General features: G+C 43.0%; 3 protein-coding genes across 15 annotated transcripts in view; 2 read left to right on the top strand and 1 right to left on the bottom strand.

Annotated features, from left to right (window-relative positions):
- The window catches only part of osbpl5 (oxysterol binding protein-like 5), a 34,241-nt gene extending 31,963 nt beyond the window's left edge, over nucleotides 1–2,278 (top strand). For all 9 annotated transcript variants that reach the window (XM_048262227.1, XM_048262228.1, XM_048262222.1 and 6 more), the window contains one exon: nucleotides 411–2,278. In XM_048262227.1, coding sequence (XP_048118184.1) covers nucleotides 411–546 — 136 coding nt within the window. In that variant the 3' untranslated portion in view covers nucleotides 547–2,278. The remainder of the gene's footprint in view (nucleotides 1–410) is intronic.
- Nucleotides 2,279–2,331: 53 nt separating this feature from the next.
- On the top strand, nucleotides 2,332–18,501 carry slc22a18 (solute carrier family 22 member 18). Of its 4 annotated transcripts, none has more exons than XM_048262280.1 (11): nucleotides 2,332–2,475; nucleotides 2,998–3,132; nucleotides 3,295–3,392; nucleotides 3,887–4,032; nucleotides 4,608–4,740; nucleotides 12,606–12,718; nucleotides 12,836–12,937; nucleotides 14,034–14,134; nucleotides 16,756–16,857; nucleotides 17,585–17,705; nucleotides 17,944–18,501. In XM_048262280.1, exons 2-11 carry the CDS (start codon nucleotides 3,010–3,012, stop codon nucleotides 18,129–18,131), a joined length of 1,227 nt encoding a protein of 408 aa, XP_048118237.1. In that variant the 5' UTR covers nucleotides 2,332–2,475; nucleotides 2,998–3,009; the 3' UTR covers nucleotides 18,132–18,501. The 4 variants fall into 4 exon arrangements, with proteins under 4 accessions (XP_048118237.1, XP_048118236.1, XP_048118240.1 ...); XM_048262279.1 differs by having other exon boundaries at nucleotides 2,965–3,132; XM_048262282.1 differs by having other exon boundaries at nucleotides 2,336–2,400; nucleotides 2,965–3,132.
- Nucleotides 18,502–18,897: 396 nt separating this feature from the next.
- Nucleotides 18,898–19,973, bottom strand: phlda2 (pleckstrin homology-like domain, family A, member 2). Of its 2 annotated transcripts, none has more exons than XM_048262313.1 (2): nucleotides 19,429–19,973; nucleotides 18,898–19,252 (listed from the first exon to the last, which is right to left on the bottom strand). In XM_048262313.1, exon 1 carries the CDS (start codon nucleotides 19,884–19,886, stop codon nucleotides 19,464–19,466), a length of 423 nt encoding a protein of 140 aa, XP_048118270.1. In that variant the 5' UTR covers nucleotides 19,887–19,973; the 3' UTR covers nucleotides 18,898–19,252; nucleotides 19,429–19,463. The 2 variants fall into 2 exon arrangements, with proteins under 2 accessions (XP_048118270.1, XP_048118271.1); XM_048262314.1 differs by having other exon boundaries at nucleotides 18,898–19,247.
- Between the last annotated feature and the right edge of the window lie 2,873 nt (nucleotides 19,974–22,846).

Genomic DNA, 22,846 nt, shown 5'->3' with positions numbered 1-22,846 from the left:
ATAAATCACCAACAGATTATGTTTTATACCGTTTTTTAGGCAACTTTAGAGGTGCCAATAATTCTGGAGGGTACTGTATTTGCCCCACTGTGTAATCCTATGGCTGTGACTATTCTTCACTTGTAAACGTGCAGTATTCTGCCAGCATTTGCTACAATATCTATTTAGTTTTGTACAGCCTTAATTACCTTCATGCATTTTTATTTATCATAATCTCTGGCAGGCTATCAGCATATAAGGTTTAGTTGTTTATTTTTTTTAATCCTCTGAGTTATTTAGAAATTATATAATTGCCATTTGTAATCAGTTCCACTGTGCTAGAAATATCAACAGCAGTTTAATTAATCCGTTTCTTACAGCCAGTGCTGTGCATTTCTCATTACCTCTGCATGTCCTCCTGTCCACCTCAGGAACCTGTGTGCGCTGAGCCAGCAGATGCTGGTCTGCAGCCAGTCGGACGAGGGTGTGATGCTGAGTGGCCGAAGCTGCCTCATCCTCTGTGTGCTGCTATTGCTCCAGCTCTTCATCAACTACGTGTCCACATGAGGCAGTACGCCCACACCGCCAGCAGCAATAAACCGCCACCTCACCTCCACCCACCTCCACACAATACTCCGAGATCTGTACTCACACTCAGGCACAAAGCACTTTGGACAGAGAGAGAGAGAGAGAGAGAGAGAGAGAGTAAGACAGTGGGGGAAATCATGGAATGAATGAGAAATCAAATTAGGCAGAGTTGTACATGTGAAGAACAACAGAAAAATATAAATATTTTAATAGCGTGCTTGGAATATTTGATGTTCTTTCACGGCTATTTGTGGATGTGCACTTTTATAGGCCTTGCAATACTGTTTCAGTTGTTCTTCTTTATGTTTGATTATTTCAACACCCCATGGGGTATTCTCCTTCCAGTTTGAACTTTGGGCCTTAATGCTAAAGCCAAATAAGGGGGACAAATCATACACCAGAGAACAAAATCTAACATTGATTGTGCAGTTCTTGTTTTTTGATAAATGTTTGGTAATACAATGTTTTGTTTTGATAATTTACCAAACAGTATTTATTGTCTTTCATGGAAAGAGTTTACGTTTACAAGTAAGATTCTTCAAAAACCACAAAGCCATTATGACTTGTCAGTAGTAGAGCTTAAGTTAACATTTCACTGTACGCTGTGATGAGAAATCTGTTTGCTTCATGCCATGACACTGTAATAAGCATGCCTAAAGACTGTAAATGCCTTATCAAATTTAACAAATGGTTTAATGAGACATATAACCATAAGAGGGTAGAGTAATTACTTAATGGAATAAGATGTCTCCTTACAAATCAATGCTTGTTAAACATGGTTATGACTGATGTTGTAACAGAGTCTGGTCTATTTTTGTCAGACAGATTCACAAATATGTCCATTGTGAAACATGTAGCTCGGACAAGGCATCTTATTGAGATTCACAGGGTGCGTAAAGGCTTAACACAGTGGGACTTTTGAAATGCCATGTGATGATAAATGAGATGTTTCAGGGAGGACCACAGTTTTTCCACACATTTTACTTGTGTTTGCTTTAAGGAATGAAATGTGTAATAACCAAATACCAGTTGAATGAATTAGCTGAATGAAAATGTACTGCATTCAGTCTTGCCTATTTTTCTTTTGCCCTTATGAACATATGCATCACTCTTTTTAAAGGTATAATACCAAGACACAACTTCTTCCTGGGTACTATTTGCAAGTACGTATTGCTAGTCATGCATTTATAACAAGCATATTGCATGGAACTCAATGATGTTGGAATTTCTTGTTTTGAGATATCTTTACAAAGTACAGTACTAGTACATACTCTACTTATAATGCAGGTGAGTCAATGTGACAGGTTCTTAATAGATTTTCAGTCAATAGTTTGTTACATATGAGGCCACAATTAATGAGAAGACATCCCTGTCTCCAGGCAAGGGGTTAAAAGGTCTTATTACAATGGTGAAATTCTCCCATTAATAATAAACCTCTATTACAAATATCTGTAAAATCTTCCTTTAGGCTACTTGTTCGTTTCAGATGTTTCACCAAAAATGTTAGCCTGCATTGGGGGACTATTGTGAATGGAAATGAACAAAACTGATAATGAACATTAATTTCTTGGAAGATCTGTTCTGACTGAGTATGACATGTGTTTCATTGCAATAACTGAAAATGTGTCTTCATCGGATAAGGTCAATAAATCTAAATAATGGACCTAGTTTCATCTGTAGTAGATTGTTTATTAATAAAGGTATAATCGTGGTCACGCCTACTGTGTGTTTACGCCTTGAAAAGTGGGAGGACTTGAACATTGAATTACCCAACACCAAGATGGCGAGAAAACAATTCCGGAAAATACAATTGTCAAATGCAACGTAAAGGAGGTAGCCTATGTATTGGAGTTCATAAACATATGCATGCATCTACTGTACCTAAGTGACAGCGTTGACCGGTAAAAGGTAACAGTCAAGATTCAGCAACACTCTTCCTCTGCCATCGTAGTTCTCAGCCGAATCTATGGAATAGGTGGACGTAGCTGACATTTTCGTTAGAGTTATTCATTGGATTGTAATCATTAACTGAACACAATACGACATGATAGCTTCAGATGATTGAATAGTAGTTTATGCTTTGGTGACACAGATTGTGTGCCTGCACTAAGGATACATTTGACCAAATAGTAGTTTTGTGTCGATTTATAGCAGCTGTGTCGAAGTGCAACAAGTTCACCAATGGCACTAGCTCACTCACCTCTCCCTTAGTAGGCCTATTTATGCACCGTCATTCAGAATGTTTGGCATTGCTGTTAATAGGCTACATGTTAAATACAATGTGACGTTACACGTCTAAATCAAACGGTGTTCAGTAGTTATATAGGCCATAAGGCGACAGCAGACAACCCGAGCCGTAGGCCTAAACAAAACTTTTGTGTTTCGTTTTGAACGGAGGGAAGGGATTTTGATCACAGCTTCGCACTCTAGGAAAAGTAAGAGATGGAGTCGAACAAGAAGATGGATTCTCTGGCCGGCATAAATAAACAGAGAGTGATTTTGGTCACTTATCTGATAGCCGCTATGGACATCACATGGCTTTTCCTTCAGTTCTCTATAACACCAGTAAGTACGTTGTTAACCATGAGTAGCCTACGATGTTTCGCAGTTTTATCTCATTTCATCGTTGCTGCAAAGATGGTGAATTGCGCTTACTCGTGTAATGTCCTCTAAACCACAGGTTTATGAAATGCTTAAAAGCTATAACTCTTCTTTACTGTTGTACAGTATTTGGCCAAAAGACTGGGTTTTGATACTTTGTGGTTTGGCTATCTTCAAACGACAGTGGGGATCATCCAGCTCCTTGGAGGGCCCATATTTGGCAGGTGAGTGAGTCCTTTCCCTCCAAGCGATAGGCTAAGGTGTTTTGACATAATCGAGTCAAAGTTCAATGAACTCAATCCCCAGTCTAACTCACTTGCTGCTGCAGCATGGAAAACATTGACACTGTCATTTCATCAAGTTTGCTGTGGGACTACATTTAGTTCATTCATTGACAGAAACCCTTAATGTTGTCACTTACATGTCAAGTCAAGTTTATTTATATAGCACATTTCATACACAGAGGTCATTCAATGTGCTTTACATGTCATACTCAGAAATGTCTCACTTCATGACCTCATGTAGCTTCCAACCACACTGTCCACAAAATTATCACGGTGCGGCTTAAGTTTTGCAGCACTGAATGGTGCCTGTAGGCCTACTAAATAACTAAAATGTTAGCTCTGTCACCTGCTTCCTTGTGGCCTCTGATTCAGATGATTAATATGAGCTCTCAGTCTAGAGAGTCTGGATGACAGAGGTTTGTGCTGTTTGGCAGGTTTGCTGACCTGTTTGGGGCACGGGCCGCTCTGTCTGTGTCCTGCATGGCATCGGTGGTCTACTTTGTGCTGCTGGCAATGGCAGACAGCACTGCAATGCTCTTCATTCACAAACTCCCTGCAGTGTTCATGCATGTCCTTCCAGGTAATGTCCATGCTAGAAATAGCAAACTGTGCACTGCACTAAAGGATGTTTATTTCATTACGCATGGTGAAGTGCATGTTCACTGACTGTATAATTTCACCTGCATGCAATGTTTTAACAATATTATAACAATGTTAGTATATTAAGGGTGTATGATGAGTCTCAGTTTTCATTGTAACTGAATGTGCTCATGTGCCGCAACATGTATTGTAGCACTCACTATTGTAGCCTTAGTTAAACTGGATCGATGTTGCCCATACATCTCCATTTAATGTTGAATTTTACTATTGAAAGTGTTTTATGTAACAATTCTGCTGTCAATGTAGGCCTCTGCCCTGCAGATCAAGGTTTCATAATCAGGCATACTGTAAATATGAAAATGATTTAAGACATCCTAAATTTGTAGAGTAAATTTGTACTCTTGAACAGCAAGAGTTGTGCATATTTAGTTGTGTTGCCCATTGAGGCATCCCAGTTGAAGCACAGTACATGCAGCGCTGTGCTGTGTTTGCTACCCTGTCAGCACTGTCCTGTCTAGTCCTCATCTTACTGTACGCCACTGCTGTGCTGTGCAGGGACTCAGATGGTGGTGGCGGACCTGACGGAGCCGGAGAAGAGGGCTGATGCTCTGGCCAAGTTGGGCCTGTGCTTTGGGATCGGGATGATCACAGGTTCCACTCTAGGGGGCACTCTCAGCACACGCTATGGGTAAGCTAGAACTGCATCGTGAGTCCTGACACAAACATGTCAGCCACACTATACAATATGCTCCATTTTGAGATGTGTTTGTATAAGCAGCTACTTTTGATATCATCTGCCAGATCATGTTCATGGTGTATGGTCATGTTAAGGAGAGATAAACACTCCTGCCACTTCCTCAAGCCATCCAGGCTGTGCGCCTCCAAAATGCTCCCGATGTGCAGGTTGGCGCCTTGTATGGCAGCCCCCACCATCGGTGTGTGTGTATGTGTGTGTGTGTCTGTGTGTGTGAATGGGTGAGTGTGAGGCATGACATTGTAAAGTGCTTTGAGTTCTCCGAGGAGTGGAAAATATAAATGCTATATAAATGCAGTCAATTTTCAATGTAGTTCTCTGGTCCAGCACCATACCATGGAAATGTAAAAGGCTCCACAAGGCGTGATGTAGCATGTGAGCAGCCTCCTATCAGTGCCATAACGTTGATAGTGGTGTGTAAAGCGTTTACATTTCTTAAGCAGTCAAAATGTCACCGTAGCAGTGGTAGGATATGTCTGGCGTCCGACTAGTCAGGTCTCACGTGTCTCATAACTAGAAATGAGAGGGAAGGAAGGCAGATAAAGGCTCACTTTCCCATGTTGAATGGTTACCAGTGGAAGCAATGACTAAAAACGTGTGAATGATGGCTTATGATTAATCAAAAAGGCAAACAAAATCTTAGGAGTGGCAAGAAGGATGGGTCCTGGTCATATTTGACCAGCACATATGAGTCAGTAGATAAGCTATACAATGTACTTTTGTTCATTTTTCTCTGAGTATGTGGACTGCTGTGAGTCTGTGTCCAGTTGGGGGTCAAAGGTATTTCTGAGTGGTACAGTAGGAACCGAACCATACAATACTAGTAAGAATGGATACGTCCAAGAATGGATCCTAGCAGTTCCAGATAAAATGTTTAAATATATTGAAGAAGTAGAATGAATGCTGGAATGTCAAACACAACTAGGCTACTTAAAGATAATAACAACACACACATTCTGTAGCTTTTAGCAGGGCTTATGTGAAGCAGTGACGTATGTGTCCACTAGAGGGTGCATTGGTGTTAGAATTGTAATGTATATTTGAGCACTAATCCAAGGAGGAGACTACTGTTGTTCCGCAGTCGAAAATCTTTGCTTGTTTGTAACAACTGAACTGAAACCAAGCAAATTGGATGCATTTACATGTGCAAACAGCATATGATGTTCCACTGCAGCATGTTGACCCAAGTCTATGGATCTAGCACAGGTAGCCTACCATTGCAACTTGGTGCATGGGAAGAAAATTATTTTTTGTAGGAATTATGCTAGATAGATCTGAGCCATCAGTCATTTGAAACTTGAAAAATGTATGCTTTTGAGCACATTCACATACTTAGTTGTATACAATCGGAAAGGATGTTTTTATAATGAACCCAATTTATTCAGTAGGCCCAAATGTCAACAATGAATCTGATTTATTATGCAATAATGCAAACAATTCAAAGCCTTCACTGAGGAAACCACTATGTATGTGTGCGCATTGTGTTTGATTTGTAGTTATAGGCTCCAATAAAATCTAAACTGAGAGTACTCCTGAGGTGCTGCAGCCTGCCCTGTAATCCCAGTTGTAAACTCAGCTGCCGGCCCTGTGAGGGTGCGCCTGAACCTTGATGCTGGTTTCCTATTCTCCAGTTATTGGTTCAACCAGGTTGCCTCCTCACCTTGGCCTCTGCTGTCTACTTACCCGCTCCTTTGATGTGAACCACTTGTCATTTCAAATCCTAGCGGGGGACACTGGGAATAAAATAGACTGATATATTCATGTTGTCAGTGAAACTGAATTTGTGAGACATTTGTCCCATGAAGCCTTTTAGTGGGATATTCCACTTGTCTTTCCCCCTTTTTTGGTGTGGTATGTGTTTCACTGGTGATGTGTAGACAGTGGTCCTCTGGGTTTACCGTCATTGAGGAGTGATTGACTCTCATGTTTAGTCATTGCAGGAACAACAGTTAATACAATTTTTATAGACATAGCACTCAGCTTTTCCAAAACTCAGCTCAAAGAGAATTTTACTCCTTGTCCCTCCCTACAAACTTTTAGTCATTTCCATAACCTGTCATGAGTTCTTGTCATGAGTGATATTGGATGGTCATACACTAAGCAAGCATCAGAATGCGCTCATGCAGAGCTATTCAAATACTCTGCTCTGCCTCAGTGTTTTGTCTGGCTGACATGGTGTGTGTGCGTGTGTGTGCGTATGTGTGCGTGTGTGTGTGTGTGTGTGCGTCTCTGTGTGTGAATGTGTGTGTGTGTGTGTGTGTGTGTGTGTGTGCGTGCGTGCGTGTGCGTGCGTGCGTGCGTGCGTGCGTGCGCGTGTGTGTGTGTGTGTGTGTGTGTGTGTGTGTGTGTGCGTGTGTGTGTGTGTACGTTTGTGTGTGTGCATGTGTGTGAGAGAGAGAGCGAGTGGGAGTGACAGAAGAGGCTGTGACTCAGGGCTTAGGGTTGGCCTGGAAACCGTACCTTTCCATCCAGGAACCACACATTCAGGACACACACATAGCCCTGTGGGTTTACACCACAGACTGTATAAAATATGATTTACACAGACCTACTTGTATATATGATGTACACAGACCTACTTGTATATAGCCCTGTCGGTTTACGCCATAGACTGTATAGAATATGATGTACACAGACCTACTTGAACATAGCGTAGAGGCTGGAGCTCCTGTATAGTACAGTACGTCAACTCTCTCTTGAGATCATGGATGTTTCAGACAAATGTCATTTGGGTCGAATCCTACACAAGCAAAGTATTTCAGAGGTTGAAGCCTACACTTGATTATATTTCAATGACCCATGGCTCTCCTAAGAGTTAACACTTTCATATGATTGTTATGTAGCAACACCCTCAACATGTAACGGTTCAATCACATGAACTTAGAAATATTTGTTACAGTTACTCACTGTATCTACAGTGATATGAGGCGTGTGTCTAGGTGATGTAGTAATGAAATGAGAGGGTGTCAGTATTATACAGGGTGTTTCCAGAGTGCGCGTAGTATTTGATCCGTTTGGTTCACATGCCTAGATGTAATGAAATGTTTGTTTTAACACTGTAATTACTGATAAGCTGCTTTCCTTCTGAGTATAGGCTTTCCTTCTCACAGAGGTCTTTGCCTCAGTGTGTCTGTGTGTGTGTGTGTGTGTGTGTGTGTGTGTGTGTGTGTGTGTGTGTGTGTGTTTGTCAGTGTGCGTGTGTGTGAAATTGTAAAATCTGGGAGTGTTCTGTTTGATCTGCCTGCTGGCTTTGTGGTGGAGCGCCACAGCCCCTGGAAAGCCACCTGCATATACTGACCTCCCCCGCTCCGCTCCGTCAGAGGGGCAGGGTTCAACTGCAGCTGTAAAGATAAACCCACGGCAATCCACTGAATACTCCCTGTGTGTGTGTGTGTGTGTGTGTGTGTCTGTGTGTCTGTATTATTGTGTGTGTTGTGTGTGTTTGTGTGTACTGTGTGTGTGTGTGTGTGTATTGTTGTTGTTGTCTGTGTTATTGTTAGTTCGTGTGTTGTGTGTGTGTGTGTGTGTGTGTGCGTGTGTGTGTGTGTGTGTGTGTGTGTGTGTGTCTGTTTGTGTGTGTGTGTGTGTGTGTGTGTGTGTGTGTGTGTGTGTGTGTGTGTGTGTGTGTGTGTGTCTGTGTGTGTTTGTGTGTCTGTGTGTGCAAAGCTTTTGTCCTCGGCCTTTGATGAAGTCAAACGGAAGCCGTGATCCTCGTGTCCAAATAAGGCCTGTGGTTGGAGGCCCATCCTCATTCCAGCGGAGTGTTGATTCCACTAATTTGTGTGTGTGGGTCTGTGTGCGGCGCGCTACCAGTGTTTTTCACAGATCCCTGATTTATAATGGCTTCCTCGTGATACTCAGAAGAACTTTTGTTTGTTCTAAGATAATGCTTCCCTTTCCCAGAATGCCTCCAGTGGAGCCTCTGAGGGGCCTGGAGTCCCATCATCAGTAAATTAGCACTCTGTGTCCGTGTGTTTGGGTGTGTGTGTATGAGTGTTTGTGAGTATAAGTGTGTGTGTGTGTGTGTGTGTGTCAGTGTGAGTATAATCATGCATATATGTGTGTGTGTATTTGTGTGTGTGCACATATGTGTGTGTTTTGCTCTGTCTGTGTGTGTGTGTGTGTGTGTGTCAGTGTGAGTATAATCATGCATATATGTGTGTGTGTATTTGTGTGTGTGCACATATGTGTGTGTTTTGCTCTGTCTGTGTGTGTGTGTGTGTGTGTGTGTGTGTGTGTGTGTGTGTGTGTGTGTGGATCAGGGCTGAGGGCTGGAGAGAGTGTGGCCAGGGGGTTGGTTAGTGGTGGTGACACTCCGGCGGGGCCCAGTCAGTCTGTCTCTGGCTCGGGCTCCACACAGGTCAGAGGGCCGCAGGGGCTGTCTGCGCTCTGATCCTGCCAGCCTGACGGCCAGGGGACCTGCACTCAGCAAAACACACACACACACACACACACACACACACACACACACACACACACACACACACACACACACACACACACACACACACACACACACACACACACACACACACACACACACACACACACACACACACACACACACACACACACACACACACACACACACACACACACACACACACACACACACACACACACACACACACACACACACACACACACACACACACACACACACACACACACACACACACACACACACACACACACACACACACACACACACACACACACACACACACACACACACACACACACACACACACACACACACACACACACACACACACACACACACACACACACACACACACACACACACACACACACACACACACACACACACACACACACACACACACACACACACACACACACACACACACACACACACACACACACACACACACACACACACACACACACACACACACACACACACACACACACACACACACACACACACACACACACACACACACACACACACACACACACACACACACACACACACACACACACACACACACACACACACACACACACACACACACACACACACACACACACACACACACACACACACACACACACACACACACACACACACACACACACACACACACACACACACACACACACACACACACACACACACACACACACACACACACACACACACACACACACACACACACACACACACACACACACACACACACACACACACACACACACACACACACACACACACACACACACACACACACACACACACACACACACACAGTGTGTGTGTGTGTGTGTGTGTGTGTGTGTGTGTGTGTGTGTGTGTGTGTGTGTGTGTGTGTGTGTGTGTGTGAGTGTCTGTGTGTGTGTGTGTATGTGAGAGAGAGAGAGAGAGAGAGAGAGAGAGAGAAGCGAGTCCAGACTCCAGACATTGTCTGCAGCAAACTCAGGTGCAGTGGTGAGCACACAAAGGTGTGCTGGGCCCTCCAGGGGTTGGAGGAAAGGCCTGCGGATGTTTGCTGTGTGGTTGTAATGGCGTCTGGCTGAACAAAATAGCCCATTCATGTGGCCAGGAGGGGAAGCAGGCACGGGACAAGTCCCAACATGCCCTGACAGAGAACAAGACACACAGGCCAAGCTCTCTTTATCACGCCGAGTGCCATATAAAGAGACCTTTCGTGAGGTGGCTCCCCCCACCTTTCCCTCTCTCTCCCTCTCTCTCTCTCTCCCTCTCTCTCTCTCTCTCTCTGGGTGCTGTGTTGGCTTCCCGAGGATATGACTTGATTGAAATTTCATTCCGGTGTCATGGAAGAGGAGGGATTGGCGCAGACATCGGAAGAGAAAGGGAAAGCCAAGTAGAAATGTTCCTTTTGAGTTCTGTTTTATGTCTTTCACATTCAGACCCGTCGGAAAGCTCTAGTAAGATCATGAAGACTAACTTGCCTGCATCCTCTCTTTGTTGAGTCTCACTGTCGCCTGTTCATCATATTGTGTAAATCATTTTGACATTATTTGGGCACTGAGTCACTTAATTCCTCATACCTAGTAGAAAGTCACTGCTCATTGGTGAGGAACTGAGTAAAGCTGAGTGATGGGATTTGGACTCAGCAATACTCAGCTCGTGTGTGTGTGTGTGTGTATATACCCGTCTTGGACTATAAGTGTCTGTGTGTGTGTGTGTGTAAGCAGGCTGTGTGTGGTAGACGGAGGTTGTAGCGTTGTAGCGCTGGCTTCCCTCACCTCACTGCGCCCCCGCCTCTCCCATCCCGCACATCACTGCAGCCTCAACACACACATGCTGCATGTAGCTAACCTCAACACACACACATGTTTACGCCGGATGTCTTTCTGCTGTGTGGGGATAGTGTGGTGCACAGTTGATGTGCAAGTGAATTTTGATTTTCAAACACAATTTGTCACATGAATACACACACACACAGACACGTGGATACTTGCACACTCCCTCTTGTCACACAGACATGCAAGCAGACACACGGACACACTCTCTTGGTCAGGCTCTTTGGTATCTCCTTACAGTGTCTGTCACTCACAGCTGTCCTGGGCCCATACAGTCACAGTGGTAATGGCTGTGGTATGGGCCACAGCTGAGGCTGTGTGTGTGTGTGTGTGTGTGTGTGTGTGTGGTGTGTGTGTGTGTGTGTGTGTGTGTGTGTGTGTGTGTGTGTGTGTGTGTGTGTGTGTGTGTGTGTGTGTATGTGTGTGTATGTATTTATGTGCATGTGCGTATGTGTGTGTATGTATTTATGTGCATGCATATGCGCGCATGTGTGTGTGTGTGTGTGTGTGTGTCCGGAGTGACTCATTCCTGAAGCATTCTCACTTCCTCGGTGACGGCCAGACTGTGTTGATGAAGAAAGCCTATCTGTTTTTCTCACAAGCCCACTTACAGAAAATGAGGACGGGAACACAAGCACAAGCCCTGTCTTTGTTTTTCAGTGTGTGTTTAGCCAACTTAAATATGTTTTACAGATCACATTACATGTGTTTTGGGGGTGAAGAGGCAGCGTTGGATGTGGGTCCAACTTTCCTAACGGTGTTTAGTGTGACAAATGTGTGCTGCCATATATGACATAAGAACAGTTAAGTGCTCTGTTTTTCTCTGTGCAATTGGACTGAGTGAGTCAGGCCTTTTCTACCACACAACAAAAAAGTTTATTTTGGTGGGGATTTCTTTCCAGCTCTCTCCCTCTCTCTCTCACAAGCTCTCTCTCTCACTCTTATTTTCTCTTTCTTTCTCTCATTGTCCTCGGTGCATCTGTATGGCTTGATTCTCTCTCTGAATAATGCATATGGTGGTTTCACTGACCTTTTCAAGAGACTGTGTGGGGCACAGATTCTCACATTTCTCAATTATTTTTAGTCCCAACTAAACACAAAGGCGTCTTTTCTCAGTCTCTCTGCTCTGGGCATTCTTTCGGCAGGCTTCTGAGTGGACTATTATGTGCTCGAGTCTCCAGGCTCATACAGTGAACACTGTACAAATACATTGGTGCTTAGGATGGTTTTAACCTCTATGAAAAAGGTCCGTATGTTCAACATTTTGTTCCCATTAAATGAGATATTCAGGCCTTTATTCTATTATAATGCTTCCTGAACACATTACAGTAGGTCATTATTCATGCAAAAGGTTCTAAATTTATGGTGACATCTCTGTTACTGCATTATTTAAAGAACAATTTGTCGTTGTACAATGTAATGTGTTAGATATAACTGCAATGTGGCTTAATTTAAAGCAGGAGAGGTGCATGCATTAATGGCTAGTGTGATGTATTTCTACTTCACAGGGAGGGATATGCTGCTTGTACTGCTGTTGTTGGGAGCTTTATTAGTTTGCTGTTGGTTTTGAAATTCATCCCCAAACACACTAAAGCACAGAGTGCACAGGACCAGAATAACAGTAAGACTCTGATAAGCAAATCTGACGGCACGCTTTGAGATAGCCCATCATTTTTTACAGCGTTTCCACATGTCTCACCAGAAGGTCAATGGCCTGTGTGATGTCATTTGCTTTCAGAGAACCGCTCCATCTTTAACCTGGGTGACATCACCAGGCTCATGAAGTACCCTGGAGTGGCGAAGACCTTCATCGTCAAAATCACCTCTGGCCTCCCCTCAGGTGACTAGCATTCTCTTGGAAGAATGTGGATCATAGAGTTACCTTGTTTCACTCACCCATAGAGTTACATTGTTTCACTCACCCATAGAGTTACATTGTTTCCCTTACCCATTATGAAATGTTAATGAGGCATATGAAGTATGCATAGTGCAGGAAGTGCATCACAGAGCACAGTGGTTCAAAGCACTATCCTGACAATAGAAACTGCACAGCATCACAGTGTCATAGCACAACAGTGACTGCTGCTGTTTGGAAAATATAATCAACAATATATTAGTGCAGATGCACAAATCTGATGCCCTTTGTTATTTCCAAGTAGTGTTTCCATCCAATGTGAGCTGTCTTTTGGCAAGGCTGAGCCAGGCAAAGATACTGTATTAAAGACATCTGCCAGGGACTAGATGAGTTTCCTCTTCCTCTCGTGTAGCTATGTTTGTTTTGGCAGGAAACCGCATCAGTGGTCCTGTGCAGAAGTGATGGGGATGTCAGACACAGACTTCTCTCTTTATTTCAACACTCATCTTTTATGTCTGCTTCACCTTTGCACCACACACACACACACACACACACACAAACACATACACACACACACGCACACACACACACATACACACACTCACAGACATACACACACCAGTAGGGCTAGAAATAAAGCCCTTCGTCATAACAGTGAAGGGCTCTTGAGTTTGTGCGTTAACAGGAAATACTTCAGCCCTTTTCCCTGCGAGTGAGCGCTCTCCCTCTCCATCCTCTGACCTCAGAACCACTAGAGGAAAAAGCTCACTTGTAGAGACACACCTAGAGAGCAAACATGGCTTGAGAATATGGAAACACATGTGTCACAGGGCCGGGGGGAGCAGCTCCCCAGTCGGACGCTGTTTGGGTGTGCCCTGCCCTCCTCAGCCCAGTCCAAATTCCAGAACTTTTAGGGGACTTTTTCAAAAGCCTCCTTTGTTTAATAGGCAAACTAAGCGTTCAAATGTATTTTTGGTCGTTTTGAGGGTTGGGATTAGCTGCAGAGCTCTCACTATCTGTTCTGAATAGTGTGTTTCATTTCTCTCTTTTGTCTCTCTCTTCGTTCTGTCCCCTGACACAGGTATCTTTCAGGTCATGTTCTCCGTCATTGCCATCAATTTCTTCCAGTTGCAACCTGAGCAGAATGGCTACCTGATGGCCTACTTTGGGGTGATGCAGATGGTAAGCAGCGACCTTCATTTGACTCTCCATGACATTATGTTTCAGCAAAGAGAACTGGCAGAAGTCATACATTTCCTGTTTGCCAGGACCTTCCATTCTTAACAACTATTTTGCATGTAGGCCGACACCACATTATAGCCTTGGGACAGATTCCTACTTGGTAGCCAAATCTGTTGGAAATTAGCAGGCCTCAAGCAACATATAGGGTAATAAAAAGTGCTTTATCTCCCTTTTGGTGTCTCATCAGAGTGGAGACTCTGTCTCTGGCTATAAGAGTTAATGCAGTCAGCGGTGGGCATTCGTGGCATCCCAGGCCTGGCTGTCACTCAGGCACTGTTGCAGGGGTTGATCTCATCATGATGCAATAATCTGAAACCATAGATCCCATGTGACCTCGCCAGCATATCACCACTCTCCACACTTACGCCTCACAAGATACAATAGCAATGGTTTGATTAAAGGAGATCATTTAGCGATATTAAATTGTGACTTAATTGTTTTAAAAAAGCCATTCATTCCATGTGTTGGAATGGTGGTAGAAAGTTGCAAGTTGTAGCTCTGAACAAATCTGTATTTTAGGGCACCCTACCACAGAATCAAATCTCAGGTCACATGTCTGTGCTATGTTACGTTAGTGTTGTGTGTCCATGCTGGAATTCATGCATGCTTGTCTTCCATCACACTGGACCCTGCCCAGTGTGATGGAAGACAAGAAAGCACTGCTTGTTGGGTCGGTTACTCCCACGTTGCTTGTAGCACAGCAGTCTCTGTGTGGGCACAGTGAGTGAGTTAGATAGGGAGTCCAGCTCTCTCAGACTACAACGGCTTCACTTTTACTCAGCTGAATTAGAATTCTTTCTAATTGCCGGGGAAGTTCACATGAACTTGTTTATGAAATCTCCATGGTAACCTCCATGGTATCACCGCGTGAAATATTGTGATAGGGCAGTGGAATGCCATCCATATTTTTAGCCTCCACTTCTGAGCCATTTCTTAACTCTTGTATAACATTGGCACATACTTTTAGGGTATTCAGATGTCATTGGCCTGGTGTTTACCTGACTCCTCCTCTGCCAGTGACTTTGTAGTACTAGTCATGTGCACCGACATTCCAGCCCCAGCATTCAGCATTCCAGTCCAACTCCACAGAAAGCCTGTGTTTACTAACACAGCAGGGAGAATGGTACACAGACTACATGCCGACGCTTTCCAGACCACCATATGAGTAGGCTCAGCAAGCTCTGTTATATTTGACATCGGATAGGATGTTGAAGGAGCTGTTTATCTGACAAAATCCTTTTCAAAAGTCTTTTCACTCTCACACACACACACACACACACACACACACACACAAATATATTTCACAAATTGAAGTGAAAAATTTAGTTTACAGAAGGAGCATGTCTCGATTGTTTTAAGTAGAAGGTCTCATGCAGTATTCTTCTAAAGCCACCCTCCACAACCACAACCCCCATCTATTGCGTTGTCCTTCTGTTTGTAAACTCACTGTGTTTGTGCTGCGCTTGAATTGGGGCTAGTGGCTTTGGGTTGATTTGATTGATTTGGTCTGCTGGTTGAAGTTTGCCTTTGCTCCACTGAGCTGTCTATTGAATGTGCCTGTAATCCACGCTCACAGAATGTGTAGGAGTGGCGTGTTTATGGCCGTTGGAGGATGAAGGGCTGGCTGCTGCAAGAGTGCGTAAGCAGTGCTGGGCTTTAGCTAATAGCTTCTCTGAGTCACTCTCAATTAGGACAGTGGTCTGAAAATGTAAGCTCTCCAACATTGTTTCTCACAGTTTACCATATATCTTGTTACTATATAACAAGATATCACAAAATAAAAACACAGAACAAAAATGGTCCTAAAATATGATGGAATTTATATGATTATGCTGTTTGAGGGTAGGATTTATAAACATTTAAAAGGGATATAAATAATTCATTCTTTTGTCATTGGTTCAACTTACAGAATTGAACAATGTAATGTAATGTAAGAAAGATTTAGTGACGAAATGCATAGCAATGCTATCATATGTGGACAAGTAAAGCACCTAGTTTTCCCAAAGCACTGGGAGAATGAGTCACCAGGAGCAAAAGTCGCATGAGTCAGGAGACTTCAGAGGGAGCGCAGGTGCTTTAGAGACAGCCCTGATAAGCCTCTTGAGTGACGTCTCTGCGGTAGCACTTAGACAGGTTTGGCCCACAGAGCCAACTCCCAGGACCCGCTGCTTTTGTCATTGCTCAAGTAAAGCCTATTCTGGTTTACCCTGCCCACCCCCTATACACACATACACACACATACATGTATACACACACACACACATTACTACATATACTGTATATGTATACAAATACTAATGTACACACACAAAGACACACACACATACATTCATGAAAGTTGTCTTTGAGTGCAGGTTTGTGGATGTCTAATGGTGTATTCCTATGTATTTCAGAAGGTCACAAGATAAGAACTTTAGTCATTTGTTGCACAAGCTAATATCAGATGACTTGTGAAGTCTAGCGCAAGGTCCTCCCAAGGACTTCACTAAAAACAGCAGACGGTTTATTTGAAGTATGAATCCTTCATGTACTTTGCATTTTCTCTTGCTCTCCTTACGTAGGTCATGCAGGGGGCTGTGATAGGACGCATGACAGCCAGATACTCTGAAAAGACGCTGCTGCTCCTGTCTGTTGGGGTGTCTAGTCTGGTGGGCCTGGCTCAGGTAAGCATGCCTGAGTACCCCACACTTGGGTTAGCATAGTGTGTCCCAACCACATTGTAAATAGATACACATGCAGCAGCACTATCACCACATTACATTCATATACAGTAGTACTTTACAGTATCTAAGTATCCGTATCTAAAGTGTTTACATCAGACTAACTATGAGCATGTATAGACTCATATACAAGGTGAGTGCCATTGATGACTTTAGTTTTTGTTAGTCACTAAAACAAATGATTTCTAAAGTTTATTGACTAAACTAGTTACGTAACTGATCAATTGACTAGTAATTAATAGTGAATAGCTATCTGGCTTACATAATGTACAGACACATCAGCTCTACCAGCCGTCGGTTGGGAGTCCCATGTGTAAGATGCAGGCCAGCTCCCATCTGTGCACAGGAAACGTCACTGACTGGCCCATTCATTCTCTTCCCCGTAACCCCAGGGCTCGGCCAGAACACAGCGTCGGCTCTGTTCTCCGTCCCCAATTCAATTCCATTAAAATTGAATCAGGGGGCATTTTTAGAACCTGTCCTGCAAGTGGAGCATATAATGACACAAAAGTGCTTTCTGCTGTCAGCTGAACTTTTCTGAATTTGAGCTTTTTATCATTTGTCACAAAAATGGCATACTTTAAATATGTACATTGTGTCTTGCCTTATGCAACATCCTTACACAAATTGTGTATTGTTTTACCTCTTTGTCTTCTGTGTTGTTCTGCAGGCACTCATGGCCAATGTATTCCAGTTCAGTCTTATTGTCATTCCCATGATGTTCTCCCTGAGTATGTTCAATGTAATCACAGACAGCATGCTCACCAAGAGCATACCCTCATCAGACACAGGTGAGTGTGTGTGTTTACCCCCAGGCTATTTCACAGTCCAGCATTTAATCAGCCTGCCTTAACAAAGGCTTGTCATGCAAGACGAGCAGTACAGTCGCTAGGATACCTGTTACATCAAGAGTTGTTCCATGCTTCTCTATGCATCTGAGTGTGTGTGTGTGTGTGTGTGTGTGTGTGAGAGAGAGAGAGAATGCTATGTGAGTATTACTATGTACCTCGGCTCTCCCTCTCCCTCTAGGCACTATGATGGGGCTGTGTGCTTCAGTGCAGTCCCTTATGCGCACAGTTGGCCCTACCATTGGAGGCCTCTTATATGAGAACTATGGCGTGTCTTCATTTGGATACATTCAGTGTGCCGTAAATGCTGCAGTCTTTCTTTTCCTTTTCAAGGACAGGAGAACACAGAGAGTAATCACTAGAAAATAGGAGTGTTTACAATGAGACCGTCCCTATAGAGACCAGAAACTCAGGCATTCTGTACCAAAAAACTGTGATGACATGAAATGTGTACAACAGAGCTGCCAACTCTAATGCATTGACCGTGAGATTCATTAATTTGATTGGCTCCACATGCTCTTACAGTACAGGTTATGATTTATGTGATCATTCTGGCTGGTGACCTTACCTGTAAACCCAAAATCACCAGCCAGAATGATCTCATAAATCATAACCTGTACTGTAATTATATGAATGAAAGCAGAATTGTTATATATATATTGGCAGAGATTATTGTATGTATGATTGTATTCACAGCCTATGATGTATTTTCATTATATTAAACACCTATGTTATAGTATGAATTTGAATGAATCTGTTGTTATGAGTGTTTGACAGATATGTAGGCTACAGTCTTGTTAGTTATGACTGCTGGTGCACTGATGTGTGCAGAATGGCCAGTTTGAGTCTGAAGGGCCATGAAGATAGGGCCTGAGCATCAAAAGACACACCTGGCGGTCCAAAGCACTTCAGTGTTGGCACAGACACTTTTGGCTGATAACACTTTACTGCCTTAGTGACTCACAGGATGTAGGAAGGAGTACATGGAGTACAGTGATTGTATAACTTCTGTACAGGTATTTCAGTTTATGACTATAAATATGCCACTAAACTTTTTTTGTAATGGAAAACCTCCCAAAATGAGTACTTGGTTAAAGACTGCACTTTACAAAACAAATCAGTAAGTCATGCTTGGTTTTATAGAAAAGTCATTTATTTAAATAAATATTTTGAAATACGAAATAAATTAAAACATTAAAATGTAATGTTTGACATGTTCATGTGTTTTCATGAATGAATAAATACATACATATGTGCACAAAAGCATTCTTTCATTAAATATGTCTTGCATTTGTAAACGTGTATGGAACTCAGCTCCTTCTTTCCTCAGTCCATACAATAGTCTTCAGGCTATGTTTCATGCCAGCGGACTGTAGTAAGTTCTCTTTCGAGTCTCAAACAACAGCTTCTGTCCCTCAGTCCTTCAATAGTCCTTCATCTTCCCTCAGAAAGTCCTTCCTTTGGTCCAACGACTGTCTTCATGGTCTGTACTGGACACATGGAAATTTGTCAGTTACTAACTTTGCAAACTTGTTTCAATAACATTTCTCATTTTAACTTGAAATTAAATTGAAATTGAAAGTTTGTTCGTCTCCTTATCAGGACACAGAAGAACAGCGCAATATGCGGAGTGAACTGGGGATCAGATTAATGTAAATAAACTCACCACTGAAAAACTGTGAACTGTCGTTTAGTGGTTGCTTATGGAGCTCTCGCCATGTGTCTGTCTTGATGCCCTGGAGATGCATTATCTGATTCTTGTCGTGACTTGAAGTCCTGAATGGCTTTTCGGTTTTGGAAGTCGATAAGAGCCATGGTGATCACAGCATTCCAACATCCATCCTCGTCCATGCATCTGAAGTCTATCTCTTTGTTGTCAGTGGTGACGATGGTAAAGTAGACGAACTTCCCTGTCCTCTCCACACAGTCAACTTTCTTAATCGCCTGAAGTTTCAACTCTTTGCCTTTGGATTTCTTCTGAGCGTCAGGGTATATGCTCAGACTGTCTGGCGTTAAGACGCACGTCTTTCTTTTCCAAAACTGAAGCAGATTGTCACTTCTTTTCTCCAACTCTCCCTCTTTCAAAACCATCGAACTGGTAGTCTCTGCAGCAGACATTTTCATTGTTTTAAATCAGTTATGTCGCCTTTTTAATGTGTCAGAAAAGCAGAGCGCGTGCCTCCAGACTGCTCGCCTGTTTGCCGCGTGTAGTCCAAGTGTTGGCTATGAATGGAAGTCGCAGCAGTAACTTTTTATAGCAAGTGACTCGCACCCTTCCCAGCTGACGTCACGCAGGATGGAATGTACGAGTAGGTTGGGTTTCTGAGCAGTGAAACCAAGAAGCATAAAAGTGTAAGAATAGGCTGTTTAATGGCAAGTGATTGGTCTGTGGTAACTTAGTACTTACATTTATTATACAATATAAGCAAGAATATTACTATTTATTTAGCCTAAAAATGGCATGCCCAAAAAGTATACTTCTGAAAGAATTTAGTGAAATCCTTATTGAATTATATTTTTATAAGATCTGTCCTTTTAAACATGGTACAATATTGCCTGGCTGCACACCTTCAAGTGTTCAAGATGCTATTTACTGCAAATGACAGTGTTCCCAGTCTGCTACCACACTCTTAAAACAAATGTGTTGTCCTACACAGAGAGAAGTTGTGCTGTTTTCAATACTTTCGTTTTTGAGTGCAAATTAACTCGAAATGATCTGTGTTCAATGAAAATGTTCCGTGATTTAATTTAAGGTCTATTAATATTGGATTATTTCAGATACTGCTGATAGTTTGATCTTTCTACATTTTGCAAACAAGACATCTTTCTACATTTTGTAAACAAGACATCTTTCCTGAGGTAGCCACAGTGCCCTGTGGAGCCGTTTGCTCCTGATTCCAACCCTCACTACAACCCATTCTCAACACTCACTTTTCATGTGTGTGTGTGTTTGTGAGTGAGTGTGTGTGTGTCTGTGTTTTGGTGCTGAGACTCGGTGACATGAACCTTATCAGAGGAACAGCACTTGGAAATGTTAGAGCTCTTCACTGCCACAGCACTGGCAGCAAGCAACAAATAGAGGCAAGGGGAGAAATAGAGGACCTGGCCTGGACCTCGTTGTACCAGACCCACTCATTGTGCAAAATTAGGGTGCCTGGTGTATGTACCTGGATGTGAGTCAGTGGGTAAGGCTGTTTGCAAATAAGGAGTGGAGCAATTTGGTCACCAAGGTCATCAAACAATGTGTGACAATCTTACGGTGAGATCCCAACATGGCAATATCCTTCTCAAAAAAGCAAAACTGAAAGTATTATAGGCTATATACGAAACAAATGTAAAACCTTTATTTTGTCTGATCATCCATATTCTGTCTCACTTCTCTACATGGATGGTCATGGTTATGTGGAGGAATGTAGAGTTTATTAATGAACACTGATGAGTTCTGTGTAGGACTGTTGTCATGTGTATAATAAATCTAAGAGTTCACATTACTGTTCACCTCAACTCACAGATTAAACAAGGGTGTGAAGCACGTCTTTCACAACTAGCCATAAACATCTGTACGCAACAGTTTACTCATGACAAATAAAATAAGTTTAAAAGAATTTAATCAAACCATCAGTAAAGGAGTCACGAAGGAGTGTATTTTAAGTGATAAGATGAGACACTTCATCTATAACCGTGTAGTCAAATCAGTCAGTTCTTAATAATGTTAATCACCCCCTTCCAAATGCGTCAAGGAATAAAGGTCGGGGTCAAGCTTACTTAGATACTTAAAGATCCGACAGACCCCTCACAAATGTTTATGGTAACAAACAAATGTGTAATCTTGGCAAGCCCTGGGTGTCAATAAGATGGCCCCTCTAATCTGGCCATGGTGCCCTGCTGCATTGCAACAGGCTTCCTTTAACAAGAACATACCCTCTGGGAGCCACCATTGTTATGCACCTAAACATAGCCCACAGAGAGGGTCTCGTTTTCATGGGGGCCCCCCAGTCATGGGCTCTCAGTTTTCAAGTGCACGCCACGCCACCCACACGCATGGCATCCCAGTAAATGCCCTTGTGATGGGCCATGCCAGGTATTTATGGCATTGTTCAGATAAGCCTCCACTATTCGAGTCGGGCCCAGCGAACCGTGGGAACAAAAGCAGGTGGCACATAGAGAGGGCTGGGGGCATGGCCCCGTGAGGACAAGGCCAATGGGGTGACAGTAAAAAAAAAAAAAAAAAAATGGGGTCATGGATAACTGCTTACAGAATTTACATACATGCCAGTAAGTTATATTATGCTTGTTCAAGAGAGTGGTGTAATTGAGAACTGGAGTAAACAATAGCTTGATCTCGCAATAGAAGGCCTTGCAAATGCTATTTCACACCAGCGATTGGTCGTGCGCGTGTGACTTCCAAAGACAACACAATAGCATAGCAACAGATTAGGACCCGTTGTTCGTGATATGCCAAGTCACAACTCAACACATCAAACTACATCATAAAAATAGTGCCAATAGTCATCACTGTGAATAATGGAGCCTGCGTGTGTGGGAGATTTCGCCCGCATTAGGTATCATCACTGCAGAGGCTGATCATCAGCTGTTAAATTCTTCCTCCGGTCTCAGATGGGCAGGGAGAAGGGCCTCTGCCTACGGACAGAAGGGATGGCCGCACACTTGGGCCCTTAAAGGGTTTAATGGCATTCTGCAACCCCGTTTTAGTCAACCCCGCTGACCAATTTGACTTTTTCATGAAAAATATACGCTCATTTGGAATTTAATGCCAGCAACATATCTCAAAGAATGTTCTGTCTTATTAAAAGCACAAATCCCCCAAAATCATCCAAAGAAATCTTTGTAAACAAGGGACATGCTGAAAAATAATATTGGATATACTATCCAATATTGGATAATATTGTATGGGCACAGGAAATCTTCTAATACCACTATCTATGAACAGTTTGAAGCTTCATCCACAAACGCTGGTTAAAACACTATGCAAAGGAACCATATTTAGATATAATCCAGAAATCTGGGCCAAACCTCATTGAAGATGGACTAAAAATTAAGTAGAAACGGCCCTGTGGTTACAC

This window comes from Alosa alosa, chromosome 14 (genome assembly GCF_017589495.1).
Source record: "Alosa alosa isolate M-15738 ecotype Scorff River chromosome 14, AALO_Geno_1.1, whole genome shotgun sequence".
In the NCBI taxonomy this organism is placed as follows: domain Eukaryota; kingdom Metazoa; phylum Chordata; class Actinopteri; order Clupeiformes; family Clupeidae; genus Alosa; species Alosa alosa.
This window is presented reverse-complemented; position numbering and strand designations above follow the sequence as displayed.

Excerpts from the sequence above, each read along its gene's own strand:
- slc22a18 (XM_048262280.1), top strand. The coding sequence starts at position 3,010 with ATGGAGTCGAACAAGAAGATGGATTCTCTGGCCGGCATAAATAAACAG. Across the intron at positions 4,741-12,605 it reads ACTCTCAGCACACGCTATGG|GGAGGGATATGCTGCTTGTA; the intron begins GTAAGCTAGAAC and ends TCTACTTCACAG. Across the intron at positions 12,938-14,033 it reads CACCTCTGGCCTCCCCTCAG|GTATCTTTCAGGTCATGTTC; the intron begins GTGACTAGCATT and ends CCCCTGACACAG.
- phlda2 (XM_048262313.1), bottom strand. The coding sequence starts at position 19,886 with ATGAAAATGTCTGCTGCAGAGACTACCAGTTCGATGGTTTTGAAAGAG.